Genomic DNA, 26955 nt, shown 5'->3' with positions numbered 1-26955 from the left:
TTTTGTCCTTTTATAAGACGTTCAAGTGCTCAGACAGACTTTTATCCTCACCCCCTGGGTTACACGTTGCTTGAAGGTGCTGCTTTCCCAGGCAGCATCAGGCCCCTTATCCCACCGCTCAGCCGTTTTCTTGCTGAGCTGCTGCTGTGACACCTAAACCAGTCTCTCAAGGTTGCATTTCAGTGACCAGCCACTGACCATCAGCGAGTTGTTTATAGCCCCGAGGCTTCTCTTTTCAGCCCGTGCCCACGTTTTCAAGGCCTTTTTGCTAATCCTCCCACGCTCCAGCAGCCACAGAGACCTGGTACCCAGCTCCCTTTCACACAGGCGAGCTCTCCCCACGTGTTGATCTCCAGCCTGACGCTTCAGCCTTGCAAATTTAGCAGAAGGGAAAGTTGCAGAGAGGCTTGTGGCCTCTCGCTAGCTATGGCAATGCCGTTTCTGCTGGGAGAGCGGGCAGCACAACCAGGTCATCAAGGCTTAAGATGCAGCAGGGACTGGGAACGATGAGCTTTTGGAAACTGTCCAGCCAAACCCCATGTGCGCTGCAACCTGACCTAGACAGATTACTTTTTGCTAACCTCTGGTATTAGAGCTGGCATCTTCATATCACAAAGCTTAGGTGCTCTATAAAGGTGTTGAGACAAGATTGGATTAGAGAGATACAGGTCAAACACTTAGGAGCAGGTACTCTCAGTCCCTTGCACAGCTCCGGATCCTTGGTCTCCCGTTTTGCACATAGGCAACAGCTTTTGGGTTTTGGAGAGAAAGGTCCCAGCAGGGAGCTGGACAGCATTTCCCAGGAGTGATCTACATGCAGTAATTATCGCAGCAGCACCACCCGCTGTCAGATGTCACATACCTTGGTGGCTTTTCTGCAGCTGCCTGCTCAAGCAGGTTTTTAAATGTGATTTTGTTCTTCCCATGCAGGAAGCTCAGTCTCCCCTCTCCACTGATTTCCATGGCTTTGAACTGCTACCACACCCCCACCTGGCACTGAAAAGAAAACGTCACATTTGGAGAAACATCTCCATCCTTCTTCTGATGCATCCAGAGTGACAAATAATCAATTCTATTTCACACAGTCCAGGGTTGGTGAGGCAAATCCTTGCCATGCAGTTAACTCCACCCCCCTTTTTTTTTTTTCCTTAAATCGGGGGGAAAAAAAGTATGCATTGATTTTATGATGTCCACATCATTATTTTTTAATATAAAAACTGATAGCAGCCTCAAGATCCCAGGCTTTTATGTTCCCCAAGCTTCAGCTGCAGAAACGCTGCAGGAAAAACAAAGACCGTTAGGCTTTGCCCATGAACAAAGCAACCTGCTGGATAGAAATAAAACTAAGAAAAACACTTTGAAATTATCAGGTAGAAAGCAAAGTGAGGAAAGGGGGAGGAAATACGTGAATAGCACTGTGATGCGTGGCCACATTTTCAGGACTTGATTTCCTTATTAGCCTGATATTCCTGACTCCCTTGCAGGTGAACGTGGTACTTTTGGGACTGTATCTGCAGAAGCAACTGTGTTGTGTTACATGGGATGATGTGCAGAGCTTTAACTGGTGCAGTACAGGGAGATGGTCTTCCTCTGAAATTTGTGCGTGAAGCAAACACACAAATCCTGGTTTGAGTACACCTCATTTCCATATGATTACTTCCCCAGAAAGATCTTCAAATTTTCTGGGTGACTGCATCACCCTCTCCTACAAAGAGGGAAGACGAGTCATTGGGAATTGCTCCAGCCCATATCCTCTCCCATGGACAACTCTGCATCACTACAATTGCAGAATCTCAGCATTTTCCTGAAATGACACACAAGCCACCGGTTTTCTCTTCCCATTCTCACAAGAGGAGCGGGTGCTGGAGGAGCTTTGTGTGTTTTGCTAGAGTATCATTTGAGTTTTGGTTCACAGTTGCTATACGAGTTTTACAAGTTCGAAGCAGCAAAGTCCAAAAAAGTTACCTAGCTTTCTGCCCACGGCAAAAGGTGGAGAAATCTGTGATGAGTTGAAGACCTTTGTCTTGGCAGGACCACATGGATTCCTGAGCTGTTGACTTGCTGCAAGCTCTCAAGTGGAAGCTAGAGATCACACCTTAGAGACTGGGAGAGGAAAAACAACTCAAGGGCTATGAAGTGGAGAGATGCTTAAAAACTGCTTTGGAAAAAAACACATTCTTTCTACAGGAGGAATAAGAAGCAGGAGAGAAGCAAGGAAAGGGTTAGTCATCATCTTGGAAAAGATCCTGTTTTCCATATAGGTGAGGTTGTCGAGCTTTAAGCATCCTTGCAAAACCTCCGGCACCTGCTTTAGCCATCCCCAACGTTAGCTGGTTTATCTTGTAAAGCAAATTGCTGGAGAGACAGTGCATTAAAACTGCTTGAAGGGCAGGCAAGCACCAGCCTTCAGGCTTGCCCATGCAGGGCAGCGGGATGTCCTGCACAGGAGGCACAGTCCGGTGGGAGCAGAGCTTCGGTCCCCTGTCCCCTGCTGCTCATAGCTACGGGGCTGAAAGCTCAGGGTGTATTAACACCGTTTGGACATAAGACACAAGGCTGTGCTCTTACATTTCTGTTCTAACAAGAATGAGATGCAGCACGAATCCCCGGGCTTTGGGATTTCCCTAATTCCTGATGCTGAAAAGAAAAGAAATGCTGTAAAGCCACAATCATGAGCTCAGCAGCGATCAAAAATCAGAGAAAGAAGATATGAGAGGAAAAATCTGCAGAAGTATACACACTATCCCTTTTCCAATTAAATGCAATGTTTTCTCTGGCTTTCACATCTCTGCTCTTCCATTGCGGCTCTTTCACCTCAATATACATTTTTGCCCCCATTCAAGCAGGGCTTTGCTTACTGATACGGAAAGCTGTGGGTTTGCTCCTGCATACAGAAAGCCACGAGCAACGCCCAGCCCCACCTGACACAGACAGCAAGATCACTAACGGAGCACAGCTCACTCCAGGATCACATTTGTATTTATTATCAGCTACTGCATAATGCTGGGTAAGCTATCAAGCAAGGGCATACAGACAAGGACTTTGTCATCCATTGCTCTCTCTTGAAAAGAGAATTGGAAGACCTCAGGTTTTCCCACCTTTTTTTCCAGCAGTTAAAAGTCCTACAGACTTTACTGCATTTTCTCCTCCTTGCCACTAACTTGCTGAGTTGCATCTCGAGTGACACAAAAGATTTTTTGCAGTAAATAGGAGGTAAAATCACCCTGGACATTCAAGGGAAGCAGCATGTCTAACCCCCTGACTTGCAGAAAGAGAAAGGTGATCTTACCAACCTAAGTGCTCATTTGAAGAAAGTTTCAGAGTTCACAGATCCTTTGGTGAGGAGGAGAAAGGAGCAGTTTACTTGTTTGTTGCTCCTGACACAAGACACGAGTATCTACGATTAGGTCTATAGCTGCCCAGGGGTTAAAGCCCACAGGCTCTGGAGCTGGCTAATGTTATAAGTAACTCATAAAATTGCCAGTTTTTGCATCCTTGAAAAATCCTATCATCCTCTATGCTGCGTGAAATGTCACTGCAGTCCTTTGAGGAAAAGTTTCACCTTCAAGCTCACTCTGCAAATGCGTAACAGGCACCGATGACAGCCTTCCCACGAGATCTGTCTCCTCTCACACACAGACCAGTTATTCAATCAACCAACACCTCAAAATACCCACAAACATCTCTCATCCACTACTCCGAGCACCGGCACTCCTACCTCCTTAGCTTAAACACTTGGTTTTCCACAACACTGCAGCAAGCCAACATTCAGAAAAAGGAAAAGCAGGTGTATTTATCCACTAAACTACATCACAGGTGAAAAACACCTGCCTGAAATGCTGTTTTGGGCCAAAGGAGGGCAGAGATGGGGTTCACATATTAAACACCCAGTCAAGTATCATGCGTCCTTCCAGGAGGTGCCTGCTTATTTCCAGGTGGACTTCGCAATTCTCCCTTTTACAGCCATAACCAGAAGTCAGTGCAGGTATGTGAGCAATGTTCTGCAGGAATTGCTTTGTTTTTCCATGGTCACACAGCACCAGGCTTGCCCTTGACCGGTCCTGCAGTATGAATCAACACAGAATATTCACACTTGAAGGTAAGCTTTCCCAAAAATGTCTGGATCTGGTGTACAGGATTCAAAAGAAATCAGCATTGGATTCTTGGACAGCAAAAGTCTCTACTCACAGAGCAGATACAAGGACCATTCTGTATTTCTGCTATCTTGTAGTCTCCATCACACTGGAGGAACACAGCGTAAGGAGTCAGTCACCTGCTGCCCATCGGTGCCTCCCTGCCGATGGGTTTAGTCCAGCGCTAACCTCAAAGCCTTCACATTTCTGAAAGTCCATGGGGGGTTTCAAAGGAGAAGGCAGGCCCTGAGGTTGTGAGAAAATTAATGAAGTTTCACATAAGCCAAACTGATCAGATGATAAAGGCTCTGGGATTGCTCTTTAACTGCTATGCAGCTAGAATAAAATCTTCACCATCACAGGGCAAGAGGGAAGTCCTTTAAAAGTCTTGCCTATAGGACACACCAAAAAAATTCCCAAGCCTAGGTGCTGCTCTGAAATGCATCTGTGAAAAACCCACCTCTTCTGCAGCTCAGCACAGCAGAAAGCCAAATCTCCTGGCTGACACATCCAGAATTTCACAAAAGCTCAATTCTTTCCTCTGGCACAGGGGTGAAGCCCAAACTCAGGCACTGACTGCCACCAAGCAGTAGCAGTAGTTTGGCCAGCGAGTGGACCTAGAAGCGGTGGTGCGACAACCCACCACGATGCCTGTCTCTCTTGAAGGGTCTCCTTCCTACAGAAATACAAATGTAAGGTTTAGAAATCAGACAGCACCTGAAAAACCACAGGAGTTTTCAAAATAGCAAATAAACCCTCTGGTTGCAGACAGGCTGTACGCTTTCATTGTTCAGCTGACAGCACATTAACAGACAGTGCACTGCTAACACAATCAATCCCTATTCCTCTTTTAAGGACAAGTGCCTAATCACCTAAAGGCATGAATTCTCCAAAGCAGCTAATCATTACCACATCGTACTGCAGTTACGGGTACAGAAAGTGCTTGTAAGCAGCATAGTAAATTCTCCACAATCACAAGCAGCTCTTGCTTTATTGGGAAAAGGAACAGGGTTATAGTCTTGTACCAGGTCAGGAACACACTATCAATGCCAAATGCATCTGTAAGCAGCCCTCAGCTGTATGGATGCTCTTGCTCTTTTCCAATTTTTAGAGAATTTTCATTTATTTCTAAGATTCTGGAGCAGCTATCTTGGAAACTGTTTTCATGAAGAACAAGAAAATCATCAGTAGTAGTCAGCATGGATTCAGCAAGGGAAGTCATGCTTGACCAACTTGATAGCCTTCTACAATGAAATGCCTGGCCTGGTAGACAACAGGAAAGCAGTGTATATTGTATAGCTGGACTTCAGTACGGCTTTCAAACATTGTCTCCCATAGGATCCTTCTCATAAAGAAGCTGTTGAAGTATGGGCTGGATGAGCAGACACTGAGGTAGACTGAAAACTGGCTGAATGGCCAGTCCCAGAGGGTGGTGATCAGTGGCACAAAGTCTAGTCGGAGGCCAGTAACTAGCGGTGTACTCCAGGGGTCTATACTGGGTCCAGTCCTGTTTAACATCTTTGTTAATGATCTCGATGATAAGGCGGAGTGTACCCTCAGCAAGTTTGCAGATGACACCAACCTGGCAGGAGTGGCTGATACTCCAGAGGGTCGTGCTGCCACCCAGAGGGACCTTGACAGGCTGGAGAAACAGGCTGGCAGGAACATCATGAAACTCCACAAGAAGCGCCAAGTCCTGCACCTTAGGAGGAACAACCCCAGGCATGAACATGGGATGTAATTTAATTTAACATGGGATGAATCTGAGCCTTGCTCAGGTCCTCCTGCACTAGGTGCTGTAAGGACAGAACGTACTCCCTCATTAGACTTCTGCTTGCGGAGCAGGAAAGATTTAAGAGGTTTAAGAACCTCTTGGAAGCATTCCGTATTTTTCCTTCTATCTTTATAAAAACTACATGGGGTTACAATGCACATTTTCTCCTGCACAGAAGGGTAAAATACCCCGACACACTCAGACAAACCTACTGCAGGAGCTTGATTTCAGATAAGCACCTCAAAAGGCAAGCGCTTACGCAGACTCCAGCACACAAATTACATCTCCTGCTCAGCTGAATTCGCTTCAGAATCCAAAGTTCGAGGCTAAGAGCACTGACCATTTTCTGTTGTTAAAATAAAAAGCAACTCCACAAGGAATATGGGTTTTGGTTGTGTAGTTGCAAGTTTAGGGCAATAGGGCACAATCCCAACTCTCCAATCAGCCTTCTGCATGACCTTGGGCAAGACACTTCTGTACCTGCCTCCCTCCCTCTTCGTATGGCTGTTTGGATAGCAAGACTTTGGGGCAACAGCTCTCACCTTTCATATAGTATTGGCAAACCAAGCTTAGATTTTGATAATAGTAATGTTACAGAGGTTCCCTAAGAGCTCCATGTCATCAGATTTCTTTAGTCTGGCACCGAGTAGGCAAGTGATAAACTGACAGCTGAAATTCAACATAGGTTAAGAGCAGAACAGTGCGCATAAGAAAATACAATCATAATTATGTACATAATGATGGGCTCTGAAATAGCTGTTACGGCTCAGGAATGGAACGTTGAGGTTATAACTACAAAAGCATCAAGTCAATACTTCCCCACTCTTAAAATAGCAGCCAGTGTTACAAATTAGGAAGAAAACAAGGCAGCAAATGGTTATGCCACTATGCAAATCCTTATTCTTAAGACTTCAGGGTTGATAATGGACTTGGGACACCTGGTTCAGCTCTGGGCTAACACGTCCTACACGTCCCTCTCAGCTTGCTGTTACCTTCAGGACACTGCCAAATCTCTCTTAAGTAGGCATCTAATCTAGATTCCCAGAAGTAACGAACAGTTCGTACTTAGACCGAGAGGAGATTCAGTTATTCAGCCCATTAGAGAATCAGAGTATTTACAGGGGTACTTAAAACATGGAATTAAAGCTTAACTTGAGGAAAACAGGCCTGAAAAATACCAAATGCTTCATCTGAAGCAGTAAAACCAATACCATACTGCCAATAATGCAAATGTATCTTAACAGGCCACCATCCTTTTCATTTTCTGAAAAATCATAACCTTTTAAGGCACCACACAGAAACAAAAATATTATTGCTTCAGACCAGTTGCAAATACATACCTTACAGAAAAAGGTGGGTGCACAATTTCAAGTATGCAAAGACAAACAAGTAAAACTTTGTGGCTGCAACACGGAACTCCAAATTAAGTGCTGCTGAGCCTTTTGAGAGGATGCTGATTAATCACGGAGGGGAAAAAAACGATGCGTAAGCAGGAAGAGCTGGAGGTGTGAAATACAAAGTAATATGAGAAACTACTAGAAATAGAAGTCAGTAACAAGATTCCAGAATAGGTAGGAAGTAGAGACGTAAATTCAGAACTAAATTTTTAAAGGCATGCAAGACACAGCCACACCTGAGAAAGTCTGAGCCAGCACATCAACACAGGCCAAGTGGAAGAATGTGCATTTGCACAAAAATGCTTCCTACCAACTACACTACCCGTGACCAGTAAGGTCTGACTAAGGACCTCGGTCAGTGTGTCTGATCCTTTTCAGGTTTCCACACCTGTGTATGTGTTTGCATTTCCTGTGGCAGCGCCTAAAGGGCAACTGCTTACAAAGCAGGCTCCAGTGACATGTATTTGTACAGCATCCACCAAAGCAAGTACCCACAAAGAGATGAAAATAAGGCAGTGTAGGTCTGCTAACACTTCAGAAGGAGGTATGCTTATGCTTAGTGACCCCACGGTAGAGAAAAATATTTTATTTACAGCATGAATCTCCTACACAAAACACTCAATGAACAAGTCCTCCCCATTACATTTCCAGGGGTAAACTTTACCCACAAGTCTTCAACCTTATTATTTAAAAATAAGGATTTTAAAAAATAAATGGTTCAAAACTTGCCAGTAAAGCAATTTTCAGAAAATGGAAGACCTCCAACTCAAAGTTTTCTCAGAAGCTGGTATTACAGAGGAAACAGCAGAACAAGTGGTTAGAAGAAACAAAAAATAGTCTGTATACCTCAGGAAATGCTTACAGCTAGTCACTCAGAACAGAGGTATTTGCTGAAATAAAAGACATAAATAAATCATGTTGCTTAAAGCCAAGTCATATTTCAAGCTAAATTCAGATTATACTAAATCTGTTATCAGTGCTTAACCTACAGTGTGTCACTCAAATTATCTGACTCTTAGAAGCAAATCTATGCCAATTCGTATTAGGCTAATTTCTTTGTTTTACTACATAGTACCAAAGGCCTTAAAGTGTTGCTCAAGGTCAAACAGAAAACTACCAGCAGAGCCAATAACAGAATCTAGATTCTGTTATTGCCCCAAGTCCTGTAGTTTTCGTATTAGTCAGGCCGGTTCTTCACCTCTGCTGCAGTAGAGGTTTTCTAATGGTGGATTACAACTACTGCCAACAGCAGCACACGTGGTTGTAGGAGTGACTGACTCTGTGGGAAGGCCTTGTGCAAGAAGAGGACAGTAAGGAAGCCAACACACAGTAGGTAAAATACAAGTTTTTTTAAAAATTGTTTTCTGTTTTACAAGCAAATGTTTGTACAGAGGTTGGCAGAACACAAGCAGACAAAATAAGCAAAACACAAGACCAAGGGTTTGTCATATAGATCTGCAGCCAAAACTTAATGAAAGGGCAATAACTGGAGATATTCACAGCGTTGATCAACTACAGGTCTATACCCCCTCCCCCCAATACATGTGTATAACAGGAAAAAGACATCCAGCTTCAGCTTTCAAACAGCTCAAATGCCCTCAGAGCTCACTTCCATTTTAATATCTGCACAATTCTAGGTGCAATGGAGCACAGAGGCAACTGTCATCGTTGCATAGCCACCTCTTGCCAACTCTTTGTCACATACTGTTCCCAAACCAAAAGCAAACATAAAATCAGGAGCAGAGTGCTATATATTATTTTACATCAGATAAAAAAAAAAGTTGTAGTGTTTAGTAGTTTAGTTTGTCAACGCTTCAGATTTTCACAAGAGAATTTCCTTCTATCACCTTCTACTTTGAAAACTTCCACTGGCACTCCTCAAAAAAAAAAAAGCCTAACCCTATTTGACCTCAAATATAGAGAGAGCGCAAATGTGAGGTTTGAATCAATTAAAGTTAGTTACCTATGTGTGATGTTAGAGGAAGTGAGACTCTGATAGCTGGCCAGATACAAGAATGAGTCTCCCTCAGCTCTACCTATAGCATTTCAGTCATGACCTGTAATCAGTTAACCCTGGATATTTCTAGCAAAGACTGTCTGACAGCACAGAGCTCCTGCTAACAGTCCACTCATTCTGATTCAAATGGCTAAGCATTTTAAGTTCCTTCCTCCTTCCATTTCCCTGGGTTAAACGTGTATTTTCTTTGGATTTGGGAAGAAAGACAGACTCATTCCTTGTTACTTTAGTCTCCATTCTGGCATAGAAAGCATTGTCCTGGAGTCAGGAGAGAACAAACTAGCTGCCAACTGTCCAAGGACCGCAAATCACTCTGGCGCACAGAGACGGAGGACTTACGAGAGCAAGGCTGTAACTCTGAGAGATATCACCAGGGAAGAGAAGTATGATAGCACACAGTCCTTTTCCAAAGCTTCCCACTTATTGTGGATGCAGCACAGGGACTCCACGATGAAGCACCAGAACAAGGAAAGCAGGAATACAGACAAAGCATCTCCTCGGCAGTGGGTTTTCAAAAGAAGAAAGTCATCTGAAAGCTCAAAAAAACCAGGATCCCCAGAGCAGTAAGCAGAATTGTGCAATTCAAAAACACACAGGCGTGAATCTTACTTTCAAAGGGCTTTATATTACAAAAAAATGTAAGTCACAACGAATGCGAAAAATCCATTCAATGAGGCTTGTTTCCAGTTTGCTAGGAAAGCTACTTTTCTCTTCTTTATTCCCAGCCTACTGCTGAAAACATGATTGCCAAAACAGTGACACCTCGAGCTAGATTTTTAAAATCAAACTTGCTCTGCCAGATCCAGTACTCTGAACTTGTCCAGGTTGTAGAAACAAGCCTTCACAACTCTGCCTCCAAAGTATCTTCCATTTAGATCCACAACAGCTGGAATCGAAACCAAGAACAGGTCAGCAAGCAGCAATTCAATAAAATAAACGTTTCTTTAGCTGAACAGTCTAATCAGTGAGACTGTTTAATCTCTCTACAGAAGTTAACGCTGAGGTTCACAGGACACAAGATAGTACCTACCTTTGATGGCAGATTCAACCCGTTCAAACTCTAAAAATATTCTTACAGCTTCATCATCAGGGGCACCAGGAATCTGAAATAAAACAACCCCCACCCCCCCAAACCAGAAGTAATTAGAACAGTAGCATAAATACTATTTTAAATTGCTGTTCTTCACAGAAATAGTGAAAAGAACACAATAAAAGGGTTCCAAAAGTACAATACCCAGAAAAGGGTTCCAAAAGTACAATACCCAGAGATTTTTGCCCAGTTTTTGACATTAGAAGTTTGTATCTCACAGATACGGAAAATACAGAATTATACCACAGCAAAGGACCCTGCAAGATCTTCTAATCTATGCCCCTTCTCTAAGGCAGTAACAAGCCAGTTGTGAGGGACAAGCGCCCAATTTGCTTTCAGAGCAACCACAAAGAGAGACAGATTATCTCTTACCTCAAAGATGACACATTTCCCAACCTTGCCATATTTCTCGCATTCCTCCTTAGTTTCAACTTCTAGATCTTCATCCACCTCCCCAGCACCTACCATGTTCTGAAAGTTAAAAGAATAAACCCAACTCACTGGATGTAGTGTGTACAGATGATTATGTAGACAAATCACAGATGCATGCAACTGTGACAATGAATACTTTAAGCTTCTGTTTACCAGTCAAGAGCCACAGGAGGAGACAGTTCCCTAGCACTAAGACAAAGTAATTGTATAATCTAAAGCAGTGTTGATTTACAGTCACAACTTGCATCTCAGGAAGACACATATTTTCTCCACAACATAAAGCACCATGTAGTTGCAGGCCAGAACCTTTTGAACTGTATAGAGTCATTGTAACAGGAACACAGGTTTAAACATTTCAACCAGTCAAATATGCTGCAAATGCCAAGACACGTTCCCTTACTCCCAACTTACCCTTAGTAAGACCACTTTAGTTGGGCATTTCAGTATCTCAGTCAAGGGGTTAGAATCCGCTTTCTTGCCCGTTTCTGCTATGAAGATAAAACAGTGAATCACGGAATAATTTAAGATTAAAGCTCATTTAAACCTTATATGGGGGCTTTTATCAGAATCTTACTGTTATCAAACAATGGATTAAAAGCCACAAAATGTAGTTTCATATTGGCGAGGAATTCAGAACTCATAGCTATTTGGAAGGACAATAAGCAGAAAAATCACTGCTACGGAATGTGAATTAAGATAGAACACTGACGACATACTATTTCTTTGAGGGAAATCATTCATAACTTCAGAATTCTATCAGATCCCCTAAGAACTAAAAATCAGATCTCCTGACTGCCAATACTTGTGCTCAGGCAGAGGTGCTGTTCTAGTAAGCCTAGGTATTGCCTCTAGATCAGGCAACAGCAGGGGAATGAGAGCAGTATCTAAAGCACATGATAGGGAGGAAGCCAGGAGAAGGAGAGCTGGATCACCCCTTGAAGAGAAGAGGATTCCAAACACTAAAGGAGGACAACTGATGGGGAAGGGGAGGGTAAGCTAAAATAGTTAATTGAGGACAACTTTAAAAAAAGATTAAAAAGATAAATTTCCACAAGAAGGAACACAAGTCATTCTTCCAATTCTATTTTCTCCAAGGACAGATAGTAAACAAAAAAATCGAGGAGCTTCCACAGAGCCTGAACTATTATTTTTCCCTGACTGTGTTTCACAAACTTATTGGTGTAGGACAAAATTACCTTTCTCTGCCGAATCACCAACAATGATCTTGCCACCCCTCTTGCTCGTTTTCTCTACTGACAGTGCTGTGCTCAGCCCCTGTTCATGCTTTCCCAGCCCCTGGCCCTCTCTGAAACCATACTTCTGCATGATTTTATGAGCTACTGTCCCTCTGCAAAGAGAAAAAGCATCAGTTAGTAAAGGTTTCTTACACAAAACATTAACATTGCATTTCTCCTGAGTGCTCAAATACCCCAGCTCCTAAAATCTCATTACACAGAGACTGAAAACTTAAGAGCTTCTATATGACTTCACAACCTAGCCATTTTGCAGCACCCTGTGAAGATTAAAAGCATTACCCCTAAATTACAGATAAAAGTTGTCAGGTAAGTTGACTAAATAAAATTGTTCATACTTTTACAAACACAACTCAACTTCCATTAGCAGTGCAAGTCAGAATCGTACACTCTATAGAATGGTTTGGGTTGGAGGAAACCTTTAAAGACCAGCTAGTCCAACCCCTCTGCCATGGGCAGGGAGACCTTTCAGTAGATCAGGTTGCTGACAGTAAATCACAAAACAGGTTAGACCAAGATCTATTTAGTCCAGTTTCTTGTCTTTGTCAGCGGCTGGTATCAAAAGCTTGAGAGAAAAGGCAGATGTAGAATATTTACTTTCCACATGAGATCACATTCCACTATCTACTAGTTCAAAGCTGGCCTAAGTTCCTGAATACACAGCTTTGCTAGCCCTTCCTGTAACAAATCTGGATATCCTCAGTATTAAACATGTCTCACCCTTCTGAATTTTTAAGACCATATTGAGGCAACAAAGTCCCCAACTTATTTAAAGGTACCCTTTTTTTGTATGTACCTTACAACAAGCATCTCCACTGACAGGTTTTGACATTCCCACTAAATGGATAGAATCAAAACATACCTAGACGTGTTGACATTTCTTTAGAGACCATAGCTACATAGGCCAAGACACAAAAGATATGCCATGGTATAGTAGCTGACACCACAGTGAATATTTTACGCTCAGTCATGCCCATTTTACCAATGGGCATATACCATTACACAGAAAATGCAGGATCGGTGACTACATGACTATTTTCGAAGCATACTATATGAAACATACAAAGACATATTGAAAACACCCAAAAAGTCTGGTTATGTAATGCCAAAAGGTTAAAACACTTAAGTCACAGGATAAACAGTAGCGCCAATTGTGTGGGCAAAGAAAGACAGGTTAGGTCACACTTTTAGCACTTCCTTCAGTGAAGTGAAGGTCCCAGAGCATTGCTAACCAGAGATGGTAACAATGCATAAACTGGTCCAACAGTACTGAGTTTGGTTATCCTTTTTCTGGACAATGTAAGAAAAGCAAAAAGCGTTTCTATAAAAAAACTGCATGAAAAATTGTCTCCAAAATGGAAATGCAGCATAATAACATAATAAACTACACTTTTATGTCTGTGTTCCTCCTGGATACAGGTCTGACTCCACCGAGTCTGCATTTCCACAGCACCTGATGTGATTGATAAGAGGGCCATAGCTAACCACTACACCTTTCAAATGAGGTCTCTAAGCTGTTTTTAACTATAAATTTGACTTCTCTTTGTTGCCACAGTAGTAACACAAGCATTACATACAATGTTAATCCAAGGCAGAAAAGTAAATGGACAGATTTGCAGCCACAGCTGCCACATTCATGCAAATATGCTTTGAATTTTTGAACAAACAAACAAAGCAGAGCTGAAATGACTTGCCCACTGGTATGTAACAAATTTAAGACAAAGCTGGAAAAGAAACCTAGGGGAACTAACATGCCATCTGTGTTTTCCTGTATACTACATTAGCTTGGCTTGTACCAGCCATAAACACTTTATACTGGAATGTGGCTTCAGAACTCGCTTAAAAGCACTGCATTGAATGCAACCACCTCAAACACATTTCTCTCAATCGAGTAAATCCACTGCTTTTTCTGTATCCTGGCAGTTAGGACTACATGCACTCAGACTAACCACATACATGCAATGGGTTGTGTTCTCTACTGACAAACTATTTTAACTTTTGGTTTCCAGCACCTTCTAATGCTTTTTTCCACAAAATGTGCATAAGTCAATCATTTACCCCATGTTAGCAAGGAAAGAGTTGCTAGGTCCCGTGGGGGAACGAGGTCTTTCTGGCTCATCATACACTGGAGGAGGAATAGCTGCTTTGGAAGATGGTGCCCGTGGTCTTGACTCCTCTTCAAATGGAAATGATGCTACAGCTGAAGAAAACAGAGGCATTTGCTTTTCCAATAAAATACTTTGCATGAACTACCTACTTGTTATGAACACTAGAGTACTATGCCTTCAATCTAACTCATTTACAGACAGCTCTTCATCTGCAAGTTGTACTTTTTTCTGCTTTTATACTAATAAATTACAAAAAAAAGTCTTCCACATAAATCCAAATCAGAAGAATGTTTCCTTTACACATGAATCATAGAATAGTTTGGGTTAGAATGGACCTTTAAAGGTCATCTAGTCCAACTCCCCTGCAATGAGCAGGGACATCTGCTCAAGTAGACAGGTAGATCAAGTTGCTCAGAGCCCCGTCCAACCTGACCTTGAATGTTTCCAGAGACGGGGCATCTACCACCTCTCTGGGTAATCTGTGCCAGTGTTTCACCACCCACTTTATAAAAAATTTCTTCCTTATATCTAGTCTACATCTACCCTCTTTTAGTTTAAAACCATTACCCCTTGTCCTATCGCAACAGGCCCTGCTAAAAAGTTTGTCCCCAGCTTTCTTGTATGCCTCCTTTAAGTACTGGAAGGCTGCTATAAGGTCTCCCTGGAGCCTTCTCCCCTCCAGGCTGAACAACACCAACTCTCTCAGCTTGTTCTCATAGCAGAGATGCTCCAGCCCTCTGATCATTTTTGTGGTCCTTCTCTGGACCCGCTCCAACAGGTCCATGTCTTTCCTGTGCTGAGGACTCCAGAGCTGGATGCAGTACTGCAGGCGGGGTCTCACCAGAGCAGAGCAAAGGGGCAGAATCCCCTCCCTTGACCTGCTGGCCACACTTCTTTTGATGCAGCCCAGGGTACAGTTGGCTTTCTGGGCTGCGAGTGCACACTGCCTGCTCATGTCCAGCTACTCATCCACGAAACACATGCTGCTTTAACAGCCCCTCATCCCTCGCTCAGAAACAAGATCTGAGTTAAGTTATTCTGGATTTTCCTCATAGGATATACAATGAGTTTGTATCTGTGGGTCTACAATGCATTTATAAACCTCTTATCAAATGGAGAAAAGAAGCATTAAGAGGCCACCTGCACAACAATGAGTTTACCCAGACAGAGGGCAAGCAAACTTAAATGCCCCATTCATAAGGAACAGAATTATGACAAAAATGGATCAATGCATGCAGCTTGGGGCCTGAGGACTAAAGAAAAGTACTGTACGTTTAGACAAAAGAGAAATGAGTCTATTAAAAAAGAATGAATGCAACTCGAAGCAAAGTATTTATACAATTTTAAGAGATCTCACTGACAGCTTTTGAACTGTAACTCTTCCTGGGGGATAAAAATATATATATCTCTATATCTATACATATATATCTCAATCATACTGATTAGATTATTAAACTATGTTCCACTGACAAGTCAAATGGGAAAAATGTAAAAAAAACCCTATAGAATACTAAAGGAAATATGCAGAACACACTTTTGAATGTACTTATGGACTTTTGGACCAACTTCATTTTAGATTGTTTTCTTTTGAACTACTACTTTTATCTCATCGAATAAAATGTCAGACGTGAAGTTTGGGAATGTCGTATGAGGAAAAAAAATCCCTATTTAAGCAGCAGATGGACTGAACTATGGGAGTTCTGCTACAGCAATATTTTCTCAGGCTTTTCCAGCCTAGCTTTGAGCATCAAGTAACAAGCCGTACAAAGGTTTCCTTGTGAGATCATGTCACATTTTAAAAGCTCTCCCCCTCAGCATATTTCTACCATTTCCAGCCTATATTTACTTTTCCTTGACATCGCTCAATTGCTCTTAATTATTTACTCAAAACAACCTCTTTCTGTTTTTAATGTTTACACACTTCAAATGCTTTCAGTATTATATCATCCACTTACCCCGCCAAGCTTCATTTTTTTAATTTGAATCTTCTCATAAATAAAATCAGGACTCCCAAAGTAAAGTTTTTGTGCATAAGATTCTTTTTTCTTATAATTTTTTAACATACACAACATGTTGTTCCTTATTTTAATTTAAAAATTTAAAACAATTAGACATGCAAAAAAAGGGAACAGTTTTGTTCTTGTAGCAAGACTATGCCATCTGGTGGACAACTGCAATCTTCAAGCTATCTTCATGGAGGGAAACACTAGTGCACACACCCCTCTTTAACAAATACTGTATCCCTCAAAAACTTACAAAATTGTCTGTAGTGCATAACCCCTTCAGGAAAGATATTCATAAAGTATCTCCTAAAGCAAAGGGTAATGGGCAAATTCCTTCTCCATGCTGTGGAGGTTTCTAATCTACCCAGAGAAATCAGTCTGCAACATTTCCTCTTTCACATCAGAAATGAGTAACTGAACATGGTTATAACAGACCAGCTTGCCAAACCACTTCTCTAGCAATACAGAAAGAATCCTTTAGAACCAAGATGTGAAGCACAGTAGTATCGCAGGTTCCCCACAGCTTCCCCGTCATCAACAAAGAACTAGTACAAGTTCTTCTGCCAAAAAGAATCTTACGGGAAGAGCAGCAGGATGACTTAACTGAAGAGAAGGTTGAGTGAGAAATAAACACCACTGCTAGGTTTTAGAGAACAGGATAGGATTTTGGTTTACTTACGTTCTTTGTCCTTCTCAACAAGAGAAGTGGGTGGTGCAATGGCAGCTCCTCCCATACCTATGAGCAAAATGGAAGACAACACATTCATATGATTAGGTTCTGCTGCTCGGAATAGCTTCACTGAATCTTAATACAGTTGCTGGCTCCTTACCAGCCAGTTCTTAACATATATCACTATCAACAGAAAAGCAGCAAGAGAGCAGTCTGAGAAGTTTCAATAGTGGTAAACTAGAAATGAATGAGAGGCATATCAAGGAAGACAACAGCAAACTGCGGTGATGTACTACATATAGAGTCTATCAAACACGTTTTGTAGGACTTCAAAATTAAAGACTGCAGTGAAACAAATCTTCAGCTCTAAAACTGCTCGATTAAGCCAAATGAAAAAGACAGTCTGTTCAGAATTAACTACACTTTCATGAGAGTAAAGTACAAAGCCCCTTCCATATTTTAATAGGCAATATTCTAATGTAGTCCCAAACTTCCAAGGCAGAGCAAATACTTTAAATGTCCCATCAGAAATTTTCTTTTCTAAAATAAAAAACAACCCAAATTATTTACTGTAACTTTGTTGCTGAAAGAGAATAAAGTTTAGTTTTCTTTATGCAAAGACATATCTTGTCACCCAAATGCAAATTTTGCTAACTAGTTCTAAGGGCATTCAAATAACAAATGCAGGAATGGTAAGCTTTTACAGTGAAAACTCAACAGTGATTCTCATAGCCTGGTTTTATCTCATGCCTCAGCCTTTTCCTGGAACTTACATCACGCAGAAGTTTAAAACAGGTATCTACAAACTAATGTAAAAAGAGGTCCTTCCACAAATAATGTAGCTGCCATCTCCCTCTGCAGAAAGAAGTTTTCTGCATTACAACAGTTATGATGTAATAAAATGCTAGGTTTATTCTAAAGGCTCGGAAATAATAGTACACTTCTCAGCTGAGAACAGAGAAATACAGAATCCATGAAATGGGAACAGGATTGTAAATTCCCCCCCCCCCCCCCCTCTTTTTCTTCTCTTTCCCCATCAAAGAAAATAAAAAGCTCCCTTACTTCTTTTTCGTCTCTCCCTTTCATAATCTTCATCTTCATCAGAATCTGGATCTGGTCTTCTTGAGAACCCACTGGCTTCATGTCTGTCTTTACGTCTTCTAGGAGACACAGTAAGTTAGGATAAGAAACCATCAAAGTTAACACTTTGCTTTAATTTGTGATATCACCTTTGCAGTATGACTTATACTGCTACACTCTAATTGGCACTTTATAATGTTTTCCATGAAGGTGCAAGTAAACACCTTTACTTTCTGTTTCTTTGCTTTTATCCTCATAGAGTATTTTTTTGTAAAATATAAGATGATCCAAAGCAAGATCATTTTCCACTTGCAAGTCAGCCAAGGAGAATGTATGGAAATGAGGAAGCATGTGAATATATCTAGTCCAAACTGACTACTGTGACTGAATGACTACAATGGAAGAGGTATTGGATAGAATCGACAGGAAGGTAACAGAGACATTAATCACCCTGCTTTGAACAGAATCCCTTTAAAATTCACCATCAGAGGCTATACAGAGTAATATCCTTGACTCGGTCAATTTAAAAAAAAATCATCATGCTTAAATCATCAGATTATTGAGAAGCTAGCTTGGCAACTAAAATAAGATGCAGGCAAATCTATCAAAACTTTTAGCTGAGAAATGCTTCAAGAACTGTTTGCACTTCAACTGTTATTTATTGTTATCACAAAATTACTCATTTTAATACTTCAGAAAAACAAAAAGTATTTTTCCCAAAAACTTCAGAGCACACCTTGGGGCGTAAATCAGATCTCATTCCCAGCACAGCCATCAAAACTGTGCCACAAGATGCTAAAAACAACACTACTATGGAACCAGACAAAATTTCTGAATCACTACACTGTGAATTTAAAACAAATGTATACTCTATTCAAACACCCAGGTTATCAAAAAGCATACATCTGATGCAGGTTTGGCTGAGATTGTTTCCCCAATTTCAAAACAGAACATATTACATATTTTTCACTTCCTCTCTCTAATTTTATAGATAAAGACTACCGTCTTGGCCCACATGCAAGTTACAAGCACAACTAAATAGCAATCAATGCTGAAGCTGTAGAAATGACAGCTCAGATTTCTGAGATCTTGCATGCTAGTTAAAGTATGACAGAGCCTCAGGCATTCCTTCTCCACCAGCACAATGAAGATATAAGCGAGAGAAGACAGAGAAGTCCAGACGACTAGAAATATTAATTAATTTCCACAGTCTAAACAGAGCAATAGAATACCCCTCTTGTAATTTCACAGACTTTAGATGATTCATGCCATGATGAAGTTGGCTATTAATTTCACTTAAAATAAGCAAATTCAATCTTATTGCCTGGCTGGCTGGGGTTTTACCACCTATTTCAATAGGACATTGAATCTGCATTCAACTTCTTTAATAAGATTAGAGAGATTCCTTATTCCAGGGAAAGGGCATTAAGGTAATTAAGTAGTATTTTCTTTTGTTCAGAGACAAGAGAGTAATAAATACACAATTAACTCACTTAAACTGAATGCAGAACATTAAAAAAGAAAACAACTATGCCTCTCAAAGGCTGTGCTAGCTACATCTTTAAAACTGAAATGCATTCATGTATCATTTTGGAGTATTTAAAAGCAGACAGGATGGTTTATCTTTGAGTGTTGAAAGGTATTTCTGTAGTTGGGTTATAGTGATGAGTACTCTATAACATCTGCAAGGTCAAAGTCTGATAGTAATGCATGAAGTACTCAACTACTGCTGCTACTATTGAAATAAAGTAAATGTAGAAAAACTTGACGCATCTTTCAGCCAAAGAGGCTGTAAACATGATAAATCTTATAATTTTTTGCACTGTTAGGTGATTTTCGCAAGAGCATTAAAACCTATTAATTAAAACACTGCGCTTGTTTCTACAAGGGTACAGTATTCTTCACAAAACCTTTAAGAATTTCCCTGAAACTGTTTAGAGGGATAAAACTAAACAAACAGATATGTGTATTTTTTATATAATTGCCAATGTCATGAGTTTAAACGAAAGCCTTACTTTTCTCTTTCTTCAATCTCTTTTTGCCTCTCCAGCTCACGCTGCCTCTGTCGTTCCTCTCTTTGACGTTTTACTACTTTTTCATAGTCATTTGGGAACATGGGATCATACTCATCCGCCAAAGGAATCAACACATCTCCCGCAGAAAAACCACTAGGTACAGGATCCTCAAAAAAGAAAAAGGAATTTTTTCAGCTGAGGTCTGAAAACAACATCCAGTTGGACACCAAGAGTTTAATGCTTCCTTCTTAATCCCAACAAGACGAAACTCAACTCCTGACAGGTAATGCCAGGTAGTATCCTAATCCCACCAATACTAAAGAAATCTCCACTTTACTTAAAAACTAACATTTCACCCACTCTCTCACTGTCTCAAATTTTTCCATGAAAAAAATCACCCCCACCCACTCCCCCTGCCAAAAACAAGACAACAGCAAATCAACGTGGACAAGAATTTTTCAAAACCCATTAATTCATTATTAGAAGTATTATGGTGTCTTGCATCTGCAAGAGGTCCCCCACACACAATCTCATCAGTCTTTTTCATCATCTGCCTCTCAGATGTTCTTTTCTCATCTGAAAGAACTATTTCAGAACCATCACCTTTGAAAAAGTTTCAGGCAGAAAGTTTATTTTGATTCCTTACCAGGAGAAATCAATTTTAAGAGGTTACCAGGCTTTTCTTTTATTTTTAAGTTGATTGTCATACAGGTCCAGTTCCACCACTGGTGCAATTACAATTACATTCATTATTTACCTGACCAAACTGCTGCCTTGCAAAGTACTTTGCAACTGTCCAGGAGAAATACGCTAGGAACACTGTTTTATTTTAACTGCACATTAACCTTGGTAATTCCATGTTGTGTCACATGGAAGTCTGTATAAAGTTGAAACGTTCGTTAATTAAAGAACCTCTGACCAGAGAAAATGAATTTCAGAAAATGATTACTTCTTTCACCACTAGGAAAGATGATGAAAAAATAAAAATATAGTCTGCAGTCAAAGAATTCCAATTCTAAAACATTTGTTAACAGCTGGCCTTCTTAGCTGCCTTGGTCTTACCTTTAACCCAGCTGCTACATGAGGTGGTGTGTCCACAATCTGTCTCTCATCAGAAGAGCTACCTCGTTTTAGGTCAATCACTGGAGCAAGGACTGTTGTTTGTTTTGTTCTCTGACTCTGAAAAAATCACCAAAACACAAAATGTCTAAAAAGACAACAAAACAGTTTTCTAAAAAGCAGCTTTCTTTACATACTTGCAGCTAGTATTTCCGATTTTTTTTAAAAAAGGATGAAAACCACAGTCTCAAATTCTTCACTGTGCAAAGCTCAATATATCATTTCTCTTCAGTTTATCAACATACAGTAATTCTCACCATTTCTAATAATCCCGGACATGGATAAGTAAGTTTATGTTATGTTTTAGGGGTGGCAAAGGCCACGCTGTTCTGAGACAGATGCTTGCCAACTAAAAAAAAGCTGCTACACAAAAACAGACTGATGCAATATTTCAAAGAACACTTCAGTGAAACCAATGCAAACCTTCCTCTTTTTAAACAAATGAGATCAGATTTTGCTTGTGCATTTACTAGAACATATATTGGTAGGTGAATAGTCCACAGTTTGGACTAGGACCAGAAACACACATTAAAAATTCAGACAAGTTTGAACCAAGTGGGTTTTTTTAAGAAGGCGCTCAGTCTTATTCCAAGGATCTACTGTTCTTCATATATTATAATCTGACAAAATGTACTAATCTATTCTGAGCTCCGGATTTTCTAATCCTATTCTATTCTTCCATTTCTCTGTGCACACGCTGCATATCAGTTATATAGACAAAGAATATATCTAATATGGTAGCCATTTAGATTTCGTTCATGCAGGTTGTCCAAATATCAACTAAATCCTGCCCTCAATTTTAGAAGCATAAATCAGGAGTAATTTCAGTGAAAAAAAAAAATGCTGTGCCTACTTAAGTATTCGATATCTATCCCACTACTTTTTAAATTAAGTAATCTCACTCTAGAACCTACACACCACAAAGAACACGTGTCCTGCCTGAACCAAAATATCAACACTGCTTAAAAAAAAGGGTGAAATACTGTAGCAATAAAAAGAGAAAATGGCTCTGTCACAGTTTAAGCTCAAGGAATTAGCTTGCACTCCTCCCTTTCACGTAAACCGGAAATACTTTCTGCAAAAATTTCTAGTGCATGACGATTTGCACTTTAGCACCGAAAGCCTTTCAAATAGCAAGCATAAAGTGATGCAAACATGTAAATAACAACTGACGCAAAATGTCAAGAATGACCAACAGCCAGTACTGTCAACTACCTATCACAGTATGATCCTTAATTACTTTAGAAAAAGAGCTTAATCTCATTATCTTTAAAGTTAGATTTGAAGATCAGCGTTTGGTTCTGCTAGTTAAAGATCTGAGGTTTGCAGCACACACATCAGTGTTCTTTATTCAATTTTAATTTTGCAAGACTCCCTCTAACAGACTTCAAGAAACATGCGTTTCGCTTCCCTCCCCTCAATTTTGCTACGCTCCTTGCTATAAACTCAGACAAATCTCAGCGAAATTACCCCACATTGGTATTCTAAGGTCACAAACTTTCCTCAATGCTCTGAGCACAGAGGAACTTTGAATAATAGAAAGCAAAAATACAAAGGGACTATACCTTTGCTTGTGTGAGAGCTGCTTTCTTCACCTGCAATTGAGACTGTAGTAGTTTGAAATTTTTGGACCAGCCTTCTGTTTTAGAATCGCTGGTCTCAACTCCCAAGTCATCGTAAAGTGACATTTTCTCTTTAATTTAAAACTAAAAGACAAAAGAAAAAATCCAGATGACATAACAAACTGATGTCCAGGGCTTATTTGCTACTAGTTTGTATATGTTTGTACACCTTTTTTTTATATATCTCTTTTCCAAACCCAGAGAAAATTCAAAGTAGTAACATTTTTCTGGCTAGTAGCAGATACACATGACTACAGTAAGGCTGTAAAAAAGTAACTGTTTTAAAGGTAATGAATACTATTCAAGTGTTAACAGGTGTTCAAAGCTTCCTAAAATTACATTTGGAGTATTAGATACCAATCATTTCAGGCTCTGAAGTAGTTACACTGTAGTCCACACTGGTATTTTGAGGTTCACAAAGAAATTCAACATTATGCATCACACAAGCCTCAAGACTTCCGAATTAAACACAAAGGAATTATTGTCTCTGACAACCTTAAAAATTATCCACACAAACATATCAACATTCCAATCATCCTCTTAAATTTCACTATTTCTTGCATCACTGTAAAGGAATACCTTTCTTATATTAAGTATACTCACCAGAGTATTATTAACTATTTCCATGACAGTTAAAGGCCTCTCAAATACATAGAGCTTTTACATGCATACACACACACCACACACACACATATATAAAATTAGCTAGGTAACATCAATAAAATGACACGAAATGCATCACACTGTCCAACACACATTTGACATGAACGGAACAAGAGGAAATTTGAATGTAATGAGAGGTCTATCACCTGTGGAACAACCTGTAAACTCATTGTTTAGTGTCTGATAGGCCTGGATTACAGTATCTTCACCCCAAAATTTTAACTTCTTAATTTTCTGCAGGATCAACCATGACTGATTAACGGTCTGCAGCGAAAGCTTATAGACTCATCAGAAAGATCTTGATCCCACAGATTTGACAGATACTTATATTTGAGGGAACCAGCCTGATACATAGCAGATTACAGTTGCTATAGATATAACTTATATGCACCAAAACCTGTGGAAAAAGTCTCAGATGCAGCAGATAGCAATTATATTACCACTCCAGAAGGCGGCAAGCTCAGCAAAAAAATTTTTTAAAAAAACAACAATTTTATCCTGCAGTGAAATATATGAAACAACCAGGGCTCAGCAGAACAGAGTTCACTGCAAGAAAATGGAGGAAGTTGCATTCATTGGAGATTATTACACATATGGGTATAGGGAATGAAACGTATAGGGGAACACCATAACACCTATGGGAACAGGATGAGGACAAGGAGCTACAAGAATTCCCACCTACCACAGGGGAGTGAAGTTTACGCAGTAGGAGCGCAGCTGTTCTGGGGCAGATATGATGCACTTGGGGTAGGTTAGGCTACGCGTATGGATACGGGGAGGGTGCTGCCATGGCGGGAAAGGGACTCTCTGCCTCAACGCCTGGAGGGGACGGGGTGCACCACAGCCGGGGGGGCACAAGAGAGCAAAGCAGAGGACCTGTAACTACGCCGACAGAAAAAGCGGGCTGTTATTTCCGTCCCCCGGGCGGACGGAGGGGGCCGAGGCCCGGGATGCAGACAGGCCGCGCAGCGGGAGCTGAGGGGCCCTGACCTCCCCCCCCCCCCCCCATCTCCACACGGGCCTAGACCCATCCGAGGGGAGCAGCCGCACGACCGAGGCCCCTGAGGGGGAACAGCCGCCCGCCTCCAGCTCCGCCCTGCCTCCCCACACCCCCCCGAAGCCCGGGGCGGTCCCCCCGGGCAGACCCGGGCAGACGCGTCCGGCCGGGGCCCACCGCCCGCCGCTCACCCGTCACCGCGCCGCCGCCATTACCCGGCCGCTAAGGCAGCCGGGAAGGGCCGCCCTTGCAGAGCGGCCGCGCCTGCGCACAACCATCACGTCCGCTGGCACACGCCTCGCTCGGCCAATGGGCGCCGAGCGCGCTGCGGCAGCGCCGCCATTGTACCGCCCCCTGGCGGCGGGCGGCGGGCGCAACACCCCTCCTTCCCCCCCGGCCCCTCCCCGAGCTCCGCCTAGTGCGCACCAGTATGGCACTGGGAGGGAGGCCCGCGTCCTACGGGAGCTACGGGATGGGGAAAGGTGTTCTGATCGCGAAAAGGAGGGAAGGGAGGAAGCGTTCGGATTCCTGACCTCCCCCTGCACTTGCAGCCCTAATGAAGGTGCCAGACCCGCAGTTGAGCCCCCTTTTACCTGCCCGGTGGGGCAGGCCGGGGCCCTGCCTGCCTGCACCTCAGAATTCCTAAACCTCGGAATTTGTAAACCTCAGAATTCCTACACCTCAGGATTCTTGCACCACAGACTTCCTACACCTCAGGATTCCTACACCTCAGGATTCCTACACGTCAGAATTCCTACACCTCAGAATTCCTACACCTCAGGCTGCCTGCACCTCAGAATTACTACACCTCAGAATTCCTACACCTCAGGATTCCTACACCTCACGCTGCCTGCACCTCAGAATTCCTACACCTCAGGATTCCTACACCTCAGGATTCCTGCACCTCAGACTGCCTGCACCTCAGAATTCCTACACCTCAGGATTCCTGCACCTCAGACTGCCTGCACCTCAGAATTCCTACACCTCAGGATTCCTACACCTCAGGATTCCTACAGCTCAGGCTGCCTGCACCTCAGAATTCCTACACCTCAGGATTCCTGCACCTCAGGCTGCCTGCACCTCAGAATTCCTACACCTCAGGATTCCTGCACCTCAGACTGCCTGCACCTCAGAATTCCTACACCTCAGAATTCCTACACCTCAGGATTCCTACACCTCAGACTGCCTGCACCTCAGACTGCCTGCACCTCAGAATTCCTACACCTCAGGATTCCTACAGGTCAGGCTGCCTGCACCTCAGAATTCCTACACCTCAGAATTCCTACACCTCAGGATTCCTGCACCTCAGACTGCCTGTACCTCAGGATTCCTGCACCTCAGACTGCCTGCACCTCAGAATTCCTACACCTCAGGATTCCTACACCTCAGACTGCCTGCACCTCAGAATTCCTACACCTCAAGATTCCTACACCTCAGGCTGCCTGCACCTCAGAATTCCTACACCTCAGGATTCCTACACCTCTGGCTGCATGCACCTCAGAATTCCTACACCTCAGGATTCCTACACCTCAGGATTCATACAGCTCAGGCTGCCTGCACCTCAGAATTCCTACACCTCAGGATTCCTACAGGTCAGGCTGCCTGCACCTCAGAATTCCTACACCTCAGAATTCCTGCACCTCTGGCTGCATGCACCTCAGAATTCCTACACCTCAGGATTCCTACACCTCAGGCTGCCTGCACCTCAGAATTCCTACACCTCAGGATTCCTGCACCTCAGACTGCCTGTACCTCAGAATTCCTACACCTCAGTATTCCTACACCTCGGGATTCCTGCACCTCAGAATTTCTACACCTCAGACTTCACAGCACGTTGTTTTGGCAGGCAGGACAGGGCCTGATGCTGCACAGTGGGGTACAGGGATGAATTCTGAGGGCAGAAAGACGACAGTGAATTGCACACCCGATTTTTCATTGCAGGTGTGAAGTTTGGGCTCCCGGCTTCCTCAGTCCCAAAAAAACACAATTTCTTTTTGGTTTTCACAGTGCACATCCAGTGTAATTGGTGCTCTGAGCTTTGTTTCCCTCCTCATGCCGGGAATCCAGTCCCTGATGTGCCTTGTGGGTCCTGCAACGGGGCGAGACCGTGATGCTGGTGGGAGCTGGGGTCCCCCATAATTGAGGTAGCCCCAGAATTTTGAGTACTTTGCTGTGGTGGGAGATCACAGACCCACTCTGGAGGAGCTCCCAGCTGAGCTGAATGAGACAGGAGTCGTTCATCTCATGGTCTGCATGGGATGTTCAGCACGTCTCTGTAATGATCCCTGCAACAACCCTTTCAAAGAAGGTGAGTGAAACCATGAGAATAGAGACAAACAACAATAAACATAAAATAAACTTTATTTTGGCAGGGTGGTTTAATGCCAAACAGCAAACACTGTCGGATGCTCCGTATAGCTCACATAAAGACAGCCACTTCAAATCACAGTAGCAACAGCAATACAAAACCCTAAGTTAGTTCTGCACTCAGACTTTGAATGATCGTTAAGAGCCGTCAGGGTTTTTCAGTTTTAAAAGCTCGTATTGTATCGCTGCTGAGAAGAATAATCATTATAGCTGAA

The 26955-nt window shown here is 42.2% G+C and overlaps 1 protein-coding gene across 9 annotated transcripts; it reads right to left on the bottom strand.

Annotated features, from left to right (window-relative positions):
* Positions 1–862: 862 nt before the first annotated feature.
* Positions 863–24648, bottom strand: RBM17 (RNA binding motif protein 17). 9 transcript variants are annotated; one of them, XR_007507723.1, is made up of 15 exons: positions 24565–24636; positions 24055–24258; positions 22657–22797; positions 21035–21151; positions 19973–20139; positions 17940–18037; positions 16887–16943; positions 14155–14296; positions 12040–12191; positions 11255–11331; positions 10784–10882; positions 10352–10424; positions 9661–10207; positions 4594–5835; positions 863–996 (listed from the first exon to the last, which is right to left on the bottom strand). XR_007507723.1 is itself a non-coding variant. In XM_049814483.1 (13 exons), the coding sequence occupies exons 3-13, from the start codon at positions 22777–22779 to the stop codon at positions 10104–10106; spliced, it is 1209 nt and encodes a 402-aa protein (XP_049670440.1). In that variant the 5' UTR covers positions 22780–22797; positions 24055–24258; positions 24565–24636; the 3' UTR covers positions 8639–10103. The 9 variants fall into 9 exon arrangements, 1 of the variants encoding a protein (XP_049670440.1); XR_007507726.1 differs by lacking the exon at positions 4594–5835 and adding an exon at positions 1966–2103; XR_007507729.1 differs by having other exon boundaries at positions 11255–11328.
* Between the last annotated feature and the right edge of the window lie 2307 nt (positions 24649–26955).

This window comes from Accipiter gentilis, chromosome 11 (assembly GCF_929443795.1).
Source record: "Accipiter gentilis chromosome 11, bAccGen1.1, whole genome shotgun sequence".
NCBI classification, from domain to species: Eukaryota; Metazoa; Chordata; class Aves; order Accipitriformes; family Accipitridae; genus Astur; species Astur gentilis.
Note: the sequence above shows the minus strand (reverse complement) of the source record. Positions and strands in the feature narration are given on the sequence as shown.

Coding starts and splice junctions, on each gene's coding strand:
- RBM17 (XM_049814483.1), bottom strand. CDS start 22,779: ATGTCACTTTACGATGACTTGGGAGTTGAGACCAGCGATTCTAAAACA. Junction 18,038..19,972: donor GAGATTGAAGAAAGAGAAAA/GTAAGGCTTTCG, acceptor TGTGTCTCCTAG/AAGACGTAAAGACAGACATG. Junction 10,883..11,254: donor CTAAAGTGGTCTTACTAAGG/GTAAGTTGGGAG, acceptor TTTAACTTTCAG/AACATGGTAGGTGCTGGGGA.